The sequence below is a fragment of the Hemicordylus capensis genome, chromosome 3 (assembly GCF_027244095.1).
Source record: "Hemicordylus capensis ecotype Gifberg chromosome 3, rHemCap1.1.pri, whole genome shotgun sequence".
NCBI classification, from domain to species: Eukaryota; Metazoa; Chordata; class Lepidosauria; order Squamata; family Cordylidae; genus Hemicordylus; species Hemicordylus capensis.
The window spans coordinates 243,832,566-243,853,357 of record NC_069659.1 but is presented as its reverse complement, the minus strand read 5'-3'; the positions used below and the strand labels follow the sequence as shown (position 1 = coordinate 243,853,357).

At 43.8% G+C, this 20,792-nt stretch overlaps 1 protein-coding gene across 3 annotated transcripts in view; it reads right to left on the bottom strand.

The window, feature by feature from the left end:
- Positions 1-3,255: 3,255 nt before the first annotated feature.
- Positions 3,256-20,792, bottom strand: part of LOC128351898 (lipase member M-like) — a 41,670-nt gene continuing 24,133 nt past the window's right edge. For 2 of the 3 annotated variants that reach the window (XM_053311914.1, XM_053311916.1), the window contains 3 exons: positions 16,801-16,872; positions 7,352-7,423; positions 3,256-4,123 (listed from right to left, as the gene is read on the bottom strand). In XM_053311914.1, the coding sequence (XP_053167889.1) occupies positions 3,890-4,123; positions 7,352-7,423; positions 16,801-16,872 (378 nt within the window). In that variant the 3' untranslated portion in view covers positions 3,256-3,889. The remainder of the gene's footprint in view (positions 4,124-7,351; positions 7,424-16,800; positions 16,873-20,792) is intronic. The other variant, XM_053311915.1, reaches the window with a different exon arrangement.

Below are 20,792 nucleotides of genomic sequence, written 5' to 3'. Positions count from 1 at the left end.
TCGATTTCCCCCAGCCTGCTGCCGGCAATCGCAGAGGCAGAGGCAGAGACACTAGGGCTGTGGTGGGTCCCTCAGCTGCTGGGGCACCGCCAGTGGTGGTGGAGGAGACTGCTGGTGCGGGAGAGCAGGCAGAGGACGGTGAGGATCTTACGGCTGGCAACCATGCAGCCAGGTTCTCCCTCCCTCTTGGGGCCCTTCCCCCTATAGTTTTGCCGCTCAGTGGGTCTCCCCCTCATGAAGCCCACCACTCCGAGGAAGGGTATGCTGAGGTGGTGGAGGAGAGGCCTGCCTCTCTTCTGCCAGTGGAGCTTGGCCCTTCCTCTCGCACGGAAGGAGGAAGTGGCAGGTTGGGTGGCAGCAGTGGGCAAGCAGCGGTGGCCGCCCACCCACAGGACTGCAGCCACCCAGCAAAAAGAGGCCTAAGACATCGCCCAGGGCGCAGGAGGCCAAGGGCAGCGGTGTCTGGGAGCATTTTGAGATCCCTGAAAATGCCCCATACCATGTTCACTGTGTCCACTGCAGGTTGCAGGTCAGCCATGGCAAGGATGCGAAGCACCTGGGTACGACACCCATTTGGAGGCACATGGAGCGTCACCACCCAGGTCTCCTTGGCCAGGCTGGCAGCGCTAGTGTGCCTTGTGCACCTGCCAATAGGGTGGACAAGGGCAGTGTGCCTGCGCCAGCCAAAAAGCAGGACACACTGCCAGTCCAGCAGTGGACACAGGTGTCGGGCAGCAAGCGTACGGTTCATGTGGATCATCATCACCTCACCCGCCTCATAGGGGAGATGATTTCCACCGATTACCAGCCGTTTCAGGTGGTCAAGAACTCCGGCTTCCACCGGATACTCCAGTACCTTGTGCCCGACTACATCATCCCCTCAAGGACCACGTTCAGCCAGATCATGGTCCCCTCCCTGTACCGCCGGTGCAGGGAGCTTGTGTCAGCTGGGCTGTGTGTGGCTCCAGCTGGCACCAGTGTGCATTTCACGACTGACCTCTGGACCAGTTTCAGTGGGATACACGCTGCTTTCCTGGCCCAGCCAAGTCTCAGCGTGAAGTGCCCACACACCACAAGTTCAACTAGTAGTAGTGCTGCGACTGGCCAAACGTTTATACCACGCCCACCTAAAAAGAAACCTAATGTTGACCATAAGCCCCTTATCTCCACCTGTCAGCATTTGGGGACCTGGCGTGGGCACGGCACACATACCTAAAGTAGCACAGCCCTAATAGTACTAGACTTTCAGTGGCAGCGGTGGGTATACGTTCTGTAAATATGTAAATAAATATGTAAATAAAATTTTTTAAAAATGTCATGTTAAAATCAACCCTCAAAAAATATTACAAATCATACTGGTAACAAAGGAAATAATATATGACTGCAGAATGGATTGATTTTCTAAAAAATGTTACCTAAGAAATCATGTGGGGGGGGGGTTGGTTTACATGCAAAATGAGTTTAATGTCTTTTTAATGGTTCCACTTCCTTCCTGAATGAATTCTTATCTTATGTTGTTGATTATGGTCACTGTTGATGTTGACTCTGATGGCAAAAAACCCCAAACCATCATAATAGAAATGAACTGGCTGTCAACACAACATATTGATTGATGATTATTGCTTGATTGTCTGGGTTATTTGGGGAGAGGGGAGGGAATTGGGTCTGTGTCTCTGCGCTTGTGCTGCTGCTTACAGAAAGGTGTGTGTGTGTGGACTGTGGTGCAGGCTGTTTCTTTCTGTTGTGTCTGTCTGTCTGTGTGGATGGATGTTAGCACTGTCTCTGTGTGTGGATGCTTGCTGTAGTGTGCTGTCTTCTCTGTCTGTGCTGTGTGTCTACACGTTTTTCCCCTCCCCCAACCCTACCTTCCCCCGCTCATCCCTCCATCCCTCCCTCCATCCCTCCCCTCATACTCCCTCCTTCCTCTTCATAACCCTCCATCCTCCCTTCCACACCCACCTCACCTCCTTCCCCTGCCCCCTGGTCTGGCAGGGTGATGAGAATCTGGTCTCCCACCGAAGCACACACATCACGTGTGTGCATACATGTGGCAGCATACCTGCTCCCCCTTCAATCCCATCTGGTACATCCTCCCCTCCCCCTCCCCCTTCCTCCCCCTTCCCTCCCTCCCTCCCTCCCCCTCCCCCCTCCTAGCTAGCAGCAGACACACACCTGGCAAACACAAACACGCATGCACTCACACTGGTGCCACCACCTGCCTTGGGCCTCTCTGTGTCTTAGAGCAAATATGTGTTGGACCAGAGAACCGTTTCTTTCCCCAAGTAAGGCAAAAGGCATGCACTCACTGCACACATGAAGAAATGAAGACACTACTAGTGTGGACAAGACAACTATTAGTTGAGAGAGAACTGTAGTGTAGTACTACTGAACCAGCAGGTGAGTGTTGTGTTGCTTGCCAATGCCATTGCCAATGCTCAATGCTCTGAGTCTGCTCCAACTAACTATCATCCTTCCTCACACATAACTCAGCTCAGTCAGCTGCACTCACTGCACTATGGAGACAGGCACATTAGTCTGGTGGTAGTTCTTGATTTCAACTTTCAAATCTGTGCTAGAATTGCCTCGCCTCCTCCTGCCTGTAATTGTGACCTCCCCTTGCAGTTGCATCGTCACGGGTTGGCGTGCGCCATCTACTTGGCTCTTGTTGGCTTGGCTTGCTTGTAGGCACTGGCTGGCAGCAGCTGTTGGCTGTGTGCTATGCTCAGGCTATGGTGTGTGTTACTGGCAATGTTGGTGTAGCACTAGTGGTAGTAGCAGTAGTTAACTTAAAATCATAGGGAGTTCCAATCGATTTGAGGTTTGGGTGGTAGGTGGCACCCAAGGTTACCTTTCATCCTACCTACTTTTTGAGGTTTGAACTGGTTCAAACCAGTTTGAACCGGTTTGAAAATGGTTTGAATTCGAACCAAACCAGGGGGTCGTTCAAACAAAACCAAAACCAAACCAGCCCCTCCAGGTTCGAACCCAGTTCGAATTTGAACCGAACTGGGCGAAACGGTTTTGTGCACATCCCTATTTGGTGGTTCAAAAGGGCTATTTTGGGTCAAGGAAACCACTTCTGTCAATGTAAACACTCCATTTATATTTCTAGACCTCTAGAATTGTTTATTTTTCATGATTTGTACTCATTTTTTTCCATTTGTATAGACAACACACAGATAGACTCTGAGCAAATTGTAAAAAATATTCTGGTTCAATTTTGTCCAGAAAATATAAAATGTAAACAGTTGAGAAATGTAACAAAGGAAAGCTGTCTTTCAAACAGAATCAATGCACAACTTATAATTGATTAAAATGGGGATGATAATATCCTTTTAATATATTAATATAAATGTTATATTATTAATATAAAACAGACTTTCAATCAAACTAGGAAGAGTAACACTCATGCAATTCCCTTATATTTTTGAAAGAATCGAAATTGAAACAAAAATGGAGGTATGTTATGGGAGTGCAAATTATGGTTGTGAAATGTGAAAACTGCACTTTCAAGGGAGATTCTTTAAACTGCTGCATCTCAGTCATTTTAATCCCCCTCCCCTTTTTAATGATGATTTCTTATAGGTCTCCCTACATAGAGTCCCTGTACCAAACATTGCTCCATATCGAGCTCCATATTGAGTGTAACTTGTAATTCTGCCTGGGTTGATGACAGTTTGTAAATCATCCTTGTGATAACAAGAGAATTGATTTGGGTCAATTACGTCAGTCTGTAGCATATGACCAAAGGCCGCTTTCTCGTAAAAGGGTTGCTAAATTTATTTGGATAAACTGGCCAGTTTTTAAAAGAAGAACAATTCAAGAAACTGCAGCTGGTGAATAAAATCATGAAACTGTTGTTAAATCATTGCCATGATTTTGCACTGATTTATGCATTTTGTTTCATCAGATCAATTATTTCATTATACATGCGTTGAGGTGCATCCAGGCCCCAGATGAAATCCAGATGGGCCCATTCTGGAATTGAACGGCTGTAAACAAGATTTTTAATTTGGGAGAGTAATATAGCAACATCTTTTGGGTCTGAAAGCAGGTCTTGTCCTCCATTCCATACGGCAGTTGGTACAGTCATATCTTCCACTTTATAGACAGGAGGGATATACTAGAAAGGCACGTATAACATAGAAAGAAATGATAATGTTCAGTCATTGCCCCTCTTAAAAATTCATTAAGTAAATAGATGTATACTTAACTCACATTTCTTCTTTTGCATTATGATTATCTCTTACCTGCTCTTCTGAATCAATGCACTCACATTTTTATTAGAAAACCAAACTTCACTAATTTGTCCCATTTGTGATCTCTGCAGCATGATATTTATTTTCTCTTGTTTCCCACCAATAATGCCTATGCTTCTATGTTGCACAAAATAACTCTTTAGCCATATTTAGAAGCCCAACTCAGACATCATTTTGTATGTGCATATAGGTGTATATATATACATGTTTTTGTCTGAATGCCTGTAAATGCATTCATTTTAAAACTGAATTTGGATAGAGGCTCCCTCAGAGTCAGGGGACAAATTGAAAGTATATTACTGTGCATTGAACATAATATTTGAATAGTGTAGATGTGGACAGAACTGTATGTACATAGACTGAAGATAATGTAGGAATCAGGCTTTTATATACCACAAAACCTCTTCCAGCTCCATGTTCACCTTCTCAGTTCTCAAGCTCTGAGCAACTGTATGTTGCTAAATCTCGAATGGCAAAACTTGTAATACCAATTTCTACATCTGGGTCGGGCTCCCAGTACAGTTCACTTCCACCCTGGGACCTTGCACCACAACTTACCTCCCCAAATAATCTGGGATGTTATGTACAATAATTACATATGTTTAAAAAAACACACCCAAACACCCTGCTGGCTGCTGGTGTCCAATGGCACACCCAGTTTTCTGCACTTAACCCCACCCTGCCACTGGCAGCAGTATTCAGTGGTGAATGCATTTTGACTGTCTTAAGACTGAACTACACATGGCAGCCATTCCTTTGTCCCCAACTGTTATTTGTTTGCTGGTATAAAACCTTCCAGATGCTTTTTCCTTTGCAAGAGTAAAGGCATGGGTATGCATATCATTTCCCTTGCAAGGCCAAAAACAACCCCAGCTGGCAGTGTTTTCAGCAATACAATAGCACAAGAGGAAAGGATTAAGATAAGGACATCCTTCTGGGGGCACCAATTTTCCACTCTTATTTGCAGCCTCTGGAGCTGCCTTTTGGGCAACAATATAACTTTGGGCACCAACCCCATATGACAGCTGAAGTTTGGCCTGTTTGCTGCTGGAGCTGCACAGTCCAGTTATGCCATTAACAACTGGTTATGCCATTCTGCCCTCATCATGCAAGCTGATCAAACTGCTATTACGCAGATTCAAACTGAAATGATGATTGAAATATACCTGATGTCTGAAACTGTAGAACGTCTGCACATTTCATGTCATATGAACCTGACAATTTCAGGTTGATGAGCAGCATTTCCTTTTGTCAACCCAGCAGCTGTAACCAGGATTTGCAGTTTGGTGGCAGAGTGACATGCTGCTCCTCAACCCGATATTGGCGGGTTCACACAGCACAAAATGTGCAGAACCTTTGGTTCATACTAGGAGCACTGGCTTGCTGGGAACCTGTGGTTCCCAATGACTTACCTGCCACTGTGATGTGTGAAGTCATGCCAGGTATTGCCCAGTGGACATGTAGAGCTCTCTTTCTGTCCTTCTATGTGTGCACAAGGGGTCCATTATTTAAAGATGCCTCATTCACTCCCTTCTCTACCTCAAAACAAGCAGCAGAAGCCAGTGCCGCCAGGTAGGTAGAAGACCCTTCCAGCCTCCCAAGAGCCATGTCAACCCCTTCGCTTCCTTTGCTGGGTGCTCAGGGTCATCTCCCCTGCAGGTTTCAGCTGGCCTGACACTGGCCTATCTCTCAGCCAGTCTTCTCTGCCACATGGCCAGGAAGAGAAATCTAGCCTGGAAAGCAGACTGGAAGGTTTGATCTAATCCAAAAAAGATGTAATTTTCTAAGAAGAATTCCATTTTATTAATAAGGTGGAAAATCAAACTTCATTAATAAGCTAAACTAAAAATATTAATTACCTCACCTCTATAAGTATTTATGTATAGCAAACATCTTGCTCCCCTGATAACATTCTTTGCCACCCCTTTGCTCCCCCAAACTGGTTGTTCTAGAGTTGCCCTGCCCATATAGCCTGATTCTGTGCATAAAGTCCCCCAGAATTACTTGGGTGTCAGTGTGCCCAGAATCAGAGCCTTAAGTTAGAGAAGGTGAGAACTTGTTTTGAAAGTGCTGGAGGTGATATATGTTAGAGTAAGCAGTGAAATTTCAAAGGAGAATTCACAATGAATTTCTGGGTTCCCCCCAACAAGAGATATCTGAGAATTTTCAAGGGAAGCCAAATTAGTTCCTATAAGAAAAGGGAACATTCACAGGGGTTTCTGCAAACCCTAGGACTCAGGCATCATTATCTGTGATGTGTACGTCCCTTTTTTGATCCTTATTACCACTGGTCAAAGGTGTTGCAGGTTTTTGCAGTGATCTGAAAATCTGCAAACCCTGTTAGAACAGAGACAATAGTATGTATGTGTGGAAAGGGGAAAAATTATGGCTCTGTTATATCACTTTCAATTCTCCTAAAAAGGCTCCCTTTACCCAGCCTTAGCTACTATAATACATCATTTACTCTGAGGCATCATTTTGCTTTTATGTTTTTAATCTTTCCCTAGTGGTACTTAATTATTTACTTGTTTCTTTGAGAGTAGAAGCAACGAAACTGATGTTTTCACTTAGAGATATATAATGATGTCAAAACTTCCTTTCCTGAGTGGTATTCCAAAGCCAAACCTTTTGATTATTAATTTCTGTATCATGTCAGCCGAGAGCAAACTTTATGTATTATTTCATTTCACACTGCGCCAGAGATAGCAAGTGAGAAAGTTAATCATTCCTGGCTTCATCCTGCTGGCAAAGAACTGCTGCAAGTAACTATGTGACCGTGATAGAGACTCTTTCCTCACCAGGAGAAGAGAAATGGCAAGGTCAAGTGAGTCTTCAAAGATCTCCAGCCTTCACTGCCTGTAGGGACAGTCAATGGGAAGGACTTTGCTTCTAATTTCAGGATTCAAAACAGAAAATTCAGAACTTGGATCCATTCACCAAGAATGTAAACTCTCATCTGGCCCTCAGTGGAAAGAGGCTGTTCTCTACATCTAGTTGGCAATTCCATACATATAAATATCTTTCTCTCCACCTTCTTTTCCTTGCTTTTCTTTTGGAAAGATTATATTTTCAATAAATGTACATCGTCCTACCTGATTGTGCTTCTCCTTATTTTTGGCCTCATCACCCCAGTCATAACCTTTGAACAATCTACAATGGTAAACCTAATGGAAAAGATTAAATATTATATTGGTAGACTGAGGAAAAACACTTACTTCCATTAAATGGAGTTGGGGTGAGAACAGAATCTCAGGTAAAGTTGCTGCATATTTATGTCAACTATTAAAAGCTTCACCTCGGTTATTATTTGGAACAGAAACAGCTTGCTTGAAGAAAACATTATTTCATGAATGAAGCTGGAACTTGTTCAAAGTAAATACGACAGTAGTTGTTTATGTGTAGAAGGGTTCTCTCCAGTGGTGGATTAAGCTTTTTGCTGCCCATAGGCAGCCAAGATTTACCGCTGGGGCAGGCGTGAGTTTTATATATATATATATATATATATATATATATATATATATATATATATATATATATATTTCAAACAGTGGCAGAGCAAGGACAGTGGCGAGAGAGCTCCTAGTGGACACCCACCTCCCAAAGTTGGGGCACTGCCTGCTCACACAGGCTAAAGATCTCTGTGTGGCTGAACCTAACCTCATTCTGGCACTGCTGCACTCATCTTCCCTACAAACCAGATTCATTCCTGCCCCATCTCTCTCTCCTTCTCTAAATGTGCCTTCCTTCTTTCTTTTCAGCCACAAGTGCTCTGGGGACCCCCCCCCTTCTCTTGCAGGGCTGCGGCGGCACCAGTATGGGGCCCTATGTAAGGTTGGAGGGGAAGCAAAAGAGTCTCTGGGCTCAGCCAAGTGCTTGCATGCTCCAAATAGAGTAGAGAGATCAAGTCCCTCTCCCCTCCACCGCCATGCCTGCAGCCACTGGACTGAGCAAGGGAAGCCAGAGTGAGTCTGGGCATGCAGTGTCACGGCAGCAGCTTCAAGCCTCACCCAGTCACAGATGGCATGGAGCCTTTCCTCTTGGATGAAACCTGCTGGAAGGTTGCTGTTTTGTGCCAGGTTTTGGCATCCACCACTCCTCTCTACCAAAGTTCCATTTAAAGAACCCAACATGTTCTCCTGGCTGCCCCCCCTCCCCGCCCCATTATCCCCTCTATCCCTTCTCTTCTGCTGATCCAGGCTTCTCCTGGCTTGAGTCTCCAGCCCTTTCAAGCCCCTCAGTGGTGGTGGTGGTGGTGTGTGTGCATGCACATGTGTGTTTTCAAATCCACTGATGAGAGCTGATCTGACCCCAAGAGAGATCCTTCTCCCCCTCTTCATTCTCTGAGAGTCTTCCCCTCCCCACACACAAACCAGCTAACTTGAAAGTGGCATTTGTCCCTTATGCACTCAGACCACACTTGATTGGGCAGGAGAAGGTTAAATAAAATCTCCAGTGTTTTCTTTATCATTGGGGAGGTTTTGAGATGATGGAGCATGAAATTTGCCTATATCCACTGAAGAACGAAACAGGGAATCATGATCTATGCGCAAATAGGTCTAAGGCATAGAATGGCATTGCTGGAGAAGAAGCAATTGTATTTGCAGTATCACCTCCAGAGAGTGTGTGTGTGGGGGGGGGGGGAGGTCCTCTCTGCGATTCAGCCTTGATGGTTCACAGCCTTATTCCATCCCTATTTGCAATAAAGTGCATTCTGATGGCTTTTATGGGGATCATCCAATGCTCTCTCTCACATACACTCTCTGGAGTTCAGCTCTCTCTCCCTCATACCCACTCATACCTTCCTGCCTGTATCAGGATTATTATTGTGCTTTGATGAGACACAGTTCTCTTCTCCCTCCCTCTCTCTTTCTCTCATTGATTATTTGTAATTATTCCTCTCAGAGGCCCCACTACACACACACACACACACACACACACACACACACACACACACACACGGAATGTGCGTGGATAGAAGGCTCAGCTAGGGAGGAGGCAAAAGTAGCTTGGCAGGCAGATTCTCAGAAGGGCTGAGGAACTGGGTGGGGTGGCAGAGCTCAGCTCTCTGTCTCTGCAGGTGGGACAAGGCACTCTCACTAGAACATGGCGGGGGTGCTCAGGCAGGACTGAGCCCGACTGCTCCCTTCAGTAGAATGAAGCTGGGCTGGGGCGAAGCCCAAAGGGGCAGCTGCAGCCGCCTCCCACCCTCACTCCCCTCCCTTCCTGCGTCTGCCACCTTGGAGCAGAAGGGGGAGGGGGAGCACCTTGCAATGGAGAGTCTCTGGCAGTGTGAGGAGGTCTCCGCCGCCGTCTGCTAGGAGCACTTGCTGCCACCGCCCAGCAGTAGTTCTGAAAGGTTTTTTTTAAAAAAAGATTTAACTTTCTCCGACCCCAAACTCTGTCACTCCCACAAGATTTGCCGCCATAGGCCTTTATTGCCTCTGTGGTAATCTGCCCCTCAAGTAAAGTTCTCAAGTAAAGGTACGAACTGCTTAGCCAGTTCTGGTGTTGTTAATTAACTAAGGTGTTTCCTAAACTCTGCAAGAAAGAGCCTGCTAAACAATGTTTGCATTAGATTAAAGATAATAAATTAGGTTTAACCTTTAGGCATCTGAATGCTGTCAGAGCATGCTCTATACATTAGTAAATAAGCTGTATTCTGCTCTGAGGAGTTCAGTTACTTTTGTATGGTGCTCACCAAACTAATCTGGATTGGAAACTGACTTTTGCCAAGTTTTAGGTAATATGGGACACACATATTATGTTTAGGGATGTACATGAATCGATGTTTTCCTTTCCACTCTCATTTGCTACCGAATCTACTCTTAGAACACCTCAAAAACAAAAAAAACCCAGTGCCCCATGCGCTTGTGGGTTTTGGGGTGGTTGGCACCCTATGTTCACTACACCACCACTTGCTCTGGGCCACCCTGGTGCCCCCCAAGTGGAGTTATGGGGTTTCTGAAATCCCTATTATTCCCTATGGGAAAAGCTTAAAGACGCGTAAACTTCAAAAATCATTTAAAAATCAGCTCTTTGCCAATTTTTATTTTTTTAAAAAATCTGGGTGGTAGCTTCCTTGAACCCATTGGGCACTATCACCCACCACAACCCACTCTGGGCCATCCTGGTGCTCCCCATGTGGAGCTATAAGCTTGCTGAAATCCCCATTATTCCCTATGGGAAAAAGCTTAATGATGCATCAACTTCAAAAGTTCTTTAAAAATCACCCCTTTCCCCAATTTCTTTGAAATCTCGGTAGTAGCTTCCACCTATCGGGCACTTCCACCCAACCCACTTTGGCCACAAAATGGAGGTCTGAATCACCAAATGTTTTGGGTCCGAATCTGGGGTGATTTGTTTTGTACCCGAATCTGGGCAATTGAGGACAGGGATGATTTGTTTTGTCTACAAATCACCCAAATTGGCCAGATTCAGGTACAAATCATTTTGTACCCGAATTGCTTCACACATCTCTAGTTATGTTAATACCTGAAAGCTGATTTATGTGGTTTTGTAATATCATGGGGCATACAAGTCTGTAAGAAATAACTGCTCTTGATTCTCCAAGGTGGTCCTCAGGATAAATTGATCAAGATTATCTGTTCCATCTGAAGCCTATCTATATGCCAGTCTGCATATCATAATGAATATCATTCTTCTATAAGGAAAGGACCCTGAGCTGTGAGCTGGGCAGCTTAGGACACAGTCCATATGAGAACTTTAATTTCCCCACAGTTCCCACTTTGTTGATGATAAACATTCCTTGATTATCAAATCATTGTTAAACCTGTCCTCCATCACAATTGGGGCAGGTCAGATTATATAACAGACTGTGAGACTTCTGGAGAATATCCACCACAATCAGAAAGAGAAAGCAGTAAGTATGATAATCAAGTTTAGTCATAAAATGCTATGAGAATTCAGTTCATCCCTGACTTTGGAGCAAACCAGATTTTTAGTTGATGCCCAGAGCTGGCAATTCCAAAACTCCATCTCACATCTATAAAATTTGGAGGTAGGGTACAATCTGCAGGAGAGTAATGATGGAGGAAGAGTATGGTGTAACCATTTTCCTTTTGGCTGCTTCTACTGTACACTCTCCTCCCCACAGCGATTGCAAACAAATCTGGTAATTCCAGCTGAGGTGAGGGTGGGTGGGAGGGAGGGCGGGAGGGAAGAAGTGGTAGATGGGGAAAGGGTTAAGCACTCCTCCCTGTCCCACCTATCCCTCACCCTCTGAATTTCTTCCTTCCCTTCTATTTATTAGAAATCCAATGGAAACATAAGTTCCCAAACCAGGTGTGCTGCCAATTATATCATCTGGCCTTCAAGCATTGTAGGCCAAAATATTCAGAACAAATATAATCTAAATTATTATCTCAATGCAATTATGTATAATCTGTTTTGTGATGTTCCTTTCCTTTAAAGGAATGGGGAAGGATAAGCTATAAAGAATAATTTAAGTGGGAGGATCAACATTGCTTTCCAGTTTCATTCACCTAAAACTTCATTAGGTTGCATTATTCACCCTTGATAGACCCCTTTTATGTATTATCCACCTTTGATAGATCCATTTTATGAAGCTTGTAATTCATAAGAGGTAGGAATGGGTAATTTGATTGTGTTGAAACCAACTATTTGATTTTGCATTTTAAAAGTAGGGGGGAAACACCAAGTAACCACACAGAGATGTTTGTATCTCAGTATGGTCACTTGCTGTTGATTCTAAGAGGTTTTTATATGAAATAAAAACAAAACAAGGATTTTCCTTCTTGTTCTATATATGTTCTGCGTACATGGGGCGAACACATGTAGTTGCGGCCATGTAACCCAGGAGGTTCTGAATGTTTCTTGCTGAATGAGATTCTCCTGAAGCTATCCTCTTGGCTAGGGTAATCAGTGCTTGGATACACGCTGCTGGTAGGAAGACTTTGCTGTACATTCAATCAAACTCTATAAATTGGCTCCATCTTGTAGGAGTTAATTAAGATTTATTGACCTGTAGACCCAACTGCTCCAAGAGCCGAATAGTCTTTTGAACAGCCACAGATGTGTCTTCTAATGTTTCTGCCAATATGAGCCAATTATCTAGATACAGGACTATCTTGATACTGCATTGCTGAAGATGTGCTGTGACAGGCACCATACACTTGTTGAATACCCTGGGGGCAGAGGCTAGCCCAAGGGGAAGTGCTCTATCTGCTCCTACCAGGCAATGCAGATATTTTTGATGTTGGGGAATATGGAGATGTGATAATAGGCATCCTTCAGATCGAGTGAAGTCAGCCACATTCTGTACTCCAGTAGAGATAGAATGGCGGGAATGGAGATAATGTGAAAGTGTGTTTATACAATGTAGCGGTTTAGTTCTCTTCAGTCCAGAATAGGCTGGAGCCCACCATCATGCTTCAGGATGGTAAACTAAGAGGAATTAAAAAACAAACACCACTGTGCGAGCCTCTGGAACTCTCTCCATAGCCTCTTCTTGTAGAAGAGTACCTATTTCCTCCTGTAGTAGCCTGGTAAGAAAAGTGGTGACCATCCAGGAGAAAGCTGACCTTTCTGTAAATCCTAGGGCATAACCTATGCAGACTAGGGATGTGTGAACCGATTCAAATTCGAACCAGTTCGAATAGGAACCAGGGTAGTTCGGAGGTTCGAATTCGAACCGAACCAGCCATCAGGTTCGAGCTGTAGGTTCATATTCGAACCGAACCAGGGGGTGGTTCGATTCGAACCAGTTCAAACAGGTTTGAACTGGTTTGGACACCCAAAAATTGGTAGGATGGTAGCTGGCACCCAGGGGTACCTGTCACCCAAACCCCAAAGCAATTGGACACTCGTACGATTTTTTATGAATTTTGGGAAAATATTTATTTTTTCTCATAGGGTATAATGGGACTACAACCAGCCCATTATACCTTATTGTGGAGCACCCATGGGTGCCAACAACCACCCAAACCCTGAAGCAATATGACAGTCCTACAATTTTTAATGAATATTTGAAATATTTGTAATTATTTCTCTCATAGAGTATAATGGGACCCGAACCAGTCCATATCCCCTATTGTGGAGCACCTAGGGGCACAAAAGCGGGGTGGGTGGTAGACAGACAGGGGTGCCTACCACCCACAAAACCCCAAGGCAATTGGACACTCCTCTGATTATTGGTGAATTGTTAAAATATTTTTGAATTCTTCATAGAGAATAATTAGGATTGCAGCAAATGTATAGCTTCACGTCGGGGGGAAAGGGCTGCCGTAGAGTGGAGTGTGGTGGGTGGTAGTTCCTAGGGTGGGCAAGGAAGCTATCAGAATTATTTGAAAGGAATTGGGCAAAGGGATTATTTTTAAGTGATTGTTGAAGTTTACGCGTCTTTAAGGTTTTTCTCCATAAAGAAGCATGGAGGTGTCAGCAAATGTATAGCTTCACGTCGGGGGCAAAGGGGTGGCCTAGAGCAGTGTGGGGTTGGTGGTAGTGCCAGGAAGGGGCAAGGAAGCAACCTGAATTTTTTCAAAGGATTTGGGCAGAGGGCTGATTTTTGGTGAATTGTTGAAGTTTATGCGTCTTTAAGGTTTTTCCTCATAATAAGTTATAATGGAGCTTTCAGCAGCCCCATAAGTGCACTTGGGGGGTTCTGGGGTAGCCCAGAGTGAGTGGTGGTGTATGGTACATAGGGTGCCAACCACCCCCATGGGTTGGCGTACAGGGTTCTGTTGTTTCTGAGGTGTTCTGAGTGTGGATTCTATGATAGCAAATGAGAGTGAGTGGATTCATGGTGTCTCATTGAAAATCTCAATCCCAGTTCGCACATCCCTAGTCTGCATAGGTTATGCCCTAGGATTTACAGAAAGGTCAGCTTTCTCCTGGATTGTCACCACTTTTCTTACCAGGCTGGTACAGGAGGAAATAGGTACTCTTCTACAAGAAAATGCTATGGAAAGAGTTCTAGAGGCTCGCACAGTGGTGCTTGTTTTTTCCATTCCTCTTAGTTTACCATCCTGAAGCATGATGGTGGGCTCCAGCCTATTCTGGACTGAAGAGAACTAAACCACTACATTGTATAAACACACTTTCACATTATCTCCATTCCCGCCATTCTATCTCTATTGGAGAACAGAATGTGTCCAATTGCTTTGGGGTTTGCGTGACAGGTACCCCTGGGTGCCAGCTACCATCTGACCAATTTTTGGGTGTCCGAACCGGTTCAAATTCGAACCGAACCAGGGGGTGATTCGAACAAAACCAAAACCGAACCACCCCCTCCTGGTTCAAACCCAGTTTGAATTTGAACCGAACCGGGCGAACCGGTTTTGTGCACATCCCTAATGCAGACTATGGTCAAAACCTAGTGGTCATATGTAATGCATCTCCAAGAAGACAGATTCGAGGCCAGACATGTGTATGTCAGGTACAGTTGGAGTAACTGCTTTTTAGAATAGGTGGAGGTTCTCTGCTTCTAAGGAACTGCCTTGTTTGTTTTGTAGGGCTGATTCCTGTTGGAGAAGTAATGTGTGTTACAAAAGGAATGGTCGGAATAGTTTTGCTGTGATGAAGCTCTAGATGACTGGTTGTGAGTCCATCTTTTCTGCTTCATAGAGTGAGAAGTGGATGGCTGAAAGCTCTTCAACTTCTGCACCTTTTGAAGAGTTTTGTCTATCTTATCACCAAAGAGGGTGTGCACTTTGAAGGAAAGATTGTTCAGGGATCACCCACAGGAAGCTAACTCTTGAGTGTTGGGAATGGACCATCCTCATCCGAGTCCTCCACATCCTGATCTGAGCCTGATTGTTCTTCCTCTTGGTGTTCCTCATGAGGCTTCCCGGTGTCTGTTTGCACAGGGGACAGTACTTCTAAAGGTGCATCCAAGGGTGCAGATGGAGTTGACACCAGGGCTGTTGCTGGTTGTTGAGGCAGCCGTGGCTGTGAAATAGAGTCCCTAGATAGGAGGAGAGCTGGCCTTGTGGCAGCAAGCATGAATTGTCCCCTTTGCTAAGCAGGGTCTGCCCTAGTCCACATTTGAATGACTATTTGAATGACTATTTGAATACATGTGCGAGCACTTCAAACCCCATCTCTCAGGGGATGGGCCTGCTCTGGGGCTGGAGCTGCTCTGGGAAGAGCACTTGCATGCTTGCATGCAGAAGGTTCCAAGTTCCCTCTGTGGTGTCTCTAAGACAGAGCTGAGATAGACTCCTGCCTGCAAACTTGGAGAAGTTGCTACCAATCTGTGTAGACAATACTGAGCTAGATGGACTAATCGTCTTATTCGGCAGAAGGCAGCTTCCTAGATTCCTAGATCAAAGAGATGGTAACCTTGGGTTAGAGGATGTATTTTTTATGTCGTGCCCATGGCGGTGATCTGGGGACCAATGTTTGTGCTACCGATGCAAAGCAAAACAGCAAAAGCCAATATAGGTAGGAGACCTCAAAAAGGGCATCTATGGGATCCTCTGTAAGCTTTGTAGTCTATATCTCATAAACCCTCCTCTTGGTTCTTATCAGACTGGCAGACGTAGGAATCCCTGTAGGCATCCGTATGGGGCCAATTGTCTTCACTGCACCAATCAACTGTTTGATACTGAGCATGACTGTGCCTGTCCTGTCCACATCTTGGTACAGGTCATCCTCGTATAGTCTGAATAGTAAGATTGCGCAAAGAATGCTAATATCCTTTAGTCTCTGGATTGATGACAGCAGTCATAGAGATAGTCATAACATTGTCTTTGATTCTGAGGATGCTGTACCTTTCAATCTTAAGGCATGGGGCCTTGAAACCAAGTATGGTCTGTCAGGTTTCGGGCAACAGGGTGGCATTAGTCAATTCTCAGTCTTTAGGCTTGAGGTGATCATTTGCATTAAAAAAAAGTTTCTTCTGGATCTGGGGAGTGAGGCCAGGTAGGCACATAGTCTGGTGACTCCCCATCACCTTTGGAAAAAACTATGGACAGAAGCTGGTAAGCTCGTAGTGAAAGAACTTTTGGTGGTATGTCTACTGACGGGAAGAAGTGGGAAGGGGTGAAATGGCAGGGAGAACCAAAGTAACAAATAATGCAAAACACAAAGTGAAGACTACCCAAAGAATAAAAATAGAATACAGTTAGGAAAGCAATCTTCTTTTAATTTTAAGGAAAGCTCAGAAAAGTGCCCAATGAAGTTGACTGAAGCTCAGACAATGAATGACTGAAAGGGTAAAGAAAGGTGCAGCCGCATAAGGGATGGGGGCAGGGTTCTTGCTGAAACAAGAGAAGAAACTTGGGAAGTTCCCGATGTGATTTCCATGCATGCACGAAGCCCAGAGGTGTAAAAGACAGATACCATGTCAAAGAAGGCAATGCACTGGAGGATTTTTTTTTTAGTGGGCGCTGACTAAAACAAACAAAAAAATTGTTATGCAGTAGCTTTGGGGGAATTTGAAGTGGTTATGCTGCTTTCTGTAGGAGTCTGTTTGCTTCCACTATGCTCTGCACTTGTAGAGCACTGTTCCAAATTGTAACCCTTTACCAATTAATAATAATATAACCATGGGCACATATACCTGGCTCCAATGCAGTATATTTTGAGCAGATGTTCCAGCTGGTGTCCGAGCAGCATACACATTTACTCGGCTCTGAAAGAAAGAAAGAACAGACTCAGTTTCCTCATAAGAAAGGATGATTCTCAACAAAAATAAAAGGACTAACATTATAGTAAGTATTCAAAAGAGTTACACAGATAAAGAGGAATTATCGTAGGGGAAAAACACATATTTTTTGCTTTAGGACAGCTAGTTCTTCTTCTTTCTTTCTTTCTTTCTTTTTTTTGGTTTTTGTTTGTTTGTTTGTTTTGCTATCTTTCCAGAAAGTACAATCAAAAGACAACCCCCATGATGATAAAAATTGAGAACACACTCATTTGCAACATAATATCACATTTGAGGCTGCTCTGTTTCAGTCTAGCCCTGCCCCACTTTCCTTTTTTGTGTTTATTTGGAAAATGCTTAGCATATCACCTAAGACTATAGTTCCTCTGTTTTGTTACTTAAGGGAAGGGGAAACACTGAATTTAAATTTCAGAAGGTATCGGTGAAGCTAAGAATCTGACTGGGCAGTTGAGTCTTTATCAGGCACTGAGAGAGATATCTAAATAATAGAGATGTGCATAGAAAAATAATTAGTATCGGATCCATTCAGATCCTGATCCTGTGCACTGGGTTAATGATTCTTTGAGGGTTGGCCGCATCAAATTGACTTGATACGTTAGATCAGCTCAATGCATAATTTGGGGTGTAGGCTTGCCCAGTAACTGAACAACAAGCACCTTCTCTTTTTTCTAGGAATTCTTCAGTTTTGCTGATGGCCACAGCATTTCAAATTACTACTTTTCTTCCTTGCAAGTGGCCCAGACTGCCTTCTCATGACATTGCATCCTTTCTCTGCTACATGGAAGAAAAGACAGTGCCCTGTAACTATAGGGGGCAGTCATTTCCCCCCAGTATTGCACTGAGGAAAGGGTCCAACACCATGGCATTGGTTCTTTACCTGGGCCATTGCGGGTCTGTTGCCAGGAAGAAAAGGGGCAATTTGAAATGCCACTGCTATTGCTAAAGGCAAAACCAAAGATTTCTTATAAGAAGAATGAAAGGGAACCTGTTGTTCAATTTTTAGGAAGGCCCTCCAGAAATACAGCCAGATATGACACAAGAGTGTATCCCACACCCTTGTATTGGATTGAATTGTACTTGTTTGCTGGACAATTTTTTCATCAGGTCATATCTGATGAATATGGATCCTTGTGTTACTTTCACATTATGGGCCTGTGGAAAGTGACCAGAAGTGGTTAAAGTACATTCATTTTACTTAGGATTGGCATCAAAGTGTATTTCAGGACCTCATTCCGGAAGCATCTGAGAATTTTCAAGGGAAGATACAGTCCTGAACAGACAATCAATAAGTTTCTAACTGATACTGAAACAAGCTATATTATCAATGGAATAGGAGTATACACAAACATGATACAATTGGCAATACTTTAGATAGTAATACAAGCAACACAAAGCTGAGATAATATAATACATTAAACAATGTGAAACTTGTGGTGCTAAAATCAAGTTTTGAAATCTTCCTCAGTCAATGAAGTACAATCAGTAATCCAGCCCATTGTTTTGTAAATTTTAAGCACATTCCAGACTCCTGAAATCCAAATGGAGCAAGTAGTCTTGACGTTTTACCCAAAAGATTAACAAAGTCTTTCTCAATCTTCAGACAGGTGGTACTTCCAAAATGTGGACTCTTAAAAATAAAGATACAAATCTAAAATACTAATACAATATTTTTCATTGACTAAGGAAGATCATGCTACCATTATGCCAAATGCCTGGTATTATAAGACTGAATGCTCAAAGACCAGCACTCCAGACAGTCAAAACTGGATGGGGAGAAATGGCAAAGTGGGCTTTTAAAGAGTGGATTGCTTAACCCCTGCTAACTTGGCAAAGAGGCACCTTTCAACATGGTGATTCTCTTTATTTAGCAGGGAGAGAGTAACTGGCCCTATCCACCCCCAGCATAGTACCTCCAGTGACTGTTGCTGGTGTCTATCTTATGTTTCTTTTTAGATTGTGAGCCCTTTGGGGACAGGGATCCATCTTATTTATTTATTATTTCTCTGTGTAAACTGCTCTGAGCCATTTTTTGGAAGGGCGGTATAGAAATCAAACAAATAAATAATAAATATAGAAGAAAAACATTTTACAAACATATGGAAAAGAAAATATGGAATGAGTTTTTAGAATGTTTTGGCTAGACACTTCGCTTCTGATAAATCTGATTGGTTTTCTTCTGCTCTTTTGGTTTCTCTCTCTGTATGTGTGTGTGTGTGTGTGTGCGCGCGTGCGCACGCGTACATGTGCATGTGCAGGTACTGTATATCCCTAACTGATGCCAATTATTTTGTATATGAAGAAGAGAGTATTGAGGATGAATGACCTGGGCATGTAGACAATGGACAGCACTCAACAATGGGCAGCTGTGGAGGCATTGCATGCAAAGTGCCTCTGCAGTGTTTAGTAATCTGGCACTGTACTATGCATGAGGGAGGCAGTTTCCCCCCCCCCCATTCTCTACTCCCTTAAAAGTACGATGTAACATGAAGAAAAAAATGTTCCAGAGGGCTTCATGAGCCTCAGGGGCATATTTCTGCATGTTAAATATTAGGGGTGTGCATGAATCGATTTTTTCATTTCAATTTGTACCCAAATCAAAACACCCCTGATTTGTTTTGGGTCTGAATCTGACCACCCCCCCCAATAACCCCAGATTCTATTTGTACCCGAATTTCCTGAATCCAAATCAGAATTGATTCAGATTTTTTAAAAAGATCCTGGGGCCAAAAGAGTGGGGTGGGTGGTAGTGCTCAATGGATAGAAGCTACCACCCAAATTTCAAGAAATTGGGCAAAGGGGTGATTTTTAAAGAATTTTTGAAGTTGCCGCATCTTTAACCTTTTCCCCATAGGGAATAATGAGGATTGCAGAAAACTTATAGCTCCACATGGGGGGCACCAAGGTGGCACAGAGTGGGTTGTGGTGGGTGGTAGTGTCCAATGGGTGCAAGGAAGCTACCACCCAGATTTCAAAGAAATTGGGCAAAGGGATGATGTTTAAATGATTTTTGAAGTTTACACATCTTTAAGATTTTTATCATAGGAAATAAGGGGGATGACCAACATTGAATCCACTCTCATTTGCTACCAGGGAATCTACTCTCAGAACACCTCAGAAACAACAAAACCCAGTACGCCATGGGCTTGTGGGTTTGGGGGTGGTTGCCACCCAAAGTGCACCACACCACCACTCAATCTGGGCCACCCTGGTACGCCCCAAGTGGAGTTATGGGGCTGCTGAAATCCCCATTATTCCTTATAGGAAAAAGCTTACAGTTCTTCAAAAGTTCAAAAGTTCTTTAAAAATCACCTCTTTGCCCAATTTCTTTGAAATTTGGGTGGTAGCTTCCAACCATCAGGCACTACCACCCTAGCCACTTTGACCACAAAGTGGAGGTCTGAAACTCCAAATTTTTCATATCTGGATCTGGGGTGATTTGTTTTGTACCCGAATCTGGGTAATTGAGGACAGTGGTGATTTGTTTTGTCTACAACTCACCCGAATTTGCCAGATTCAGGTACAAATCATTTTGTACCTGAATCGTTTTGCACATCCCTATTAAATCTCACTTCCGAGGGAAGGACAGATTGGTGAAAATCCCCCCCCCCGCATTGCAGTGTGATTCTCCACTGTTGAACACTATGGAGATACTTTGCATGCAGTAATCCACACCAATACTGGGGATACTACAATACTATTACTCATGGAGATAAGTTCTTTGTACTAAATCAGAAGGATCTCATCGTAAAGAGTTTGGACATTTTCTGGGTGCAGGATTTAATTATCTCACTGGATCTTGTTTTTGCTGTGTTTAGTCTTCCCCCTCTCCTTTACTTTGAACATAGATGGAACTTTTTGCAAGTCGTAATTTCAATTTTTTGCCACAC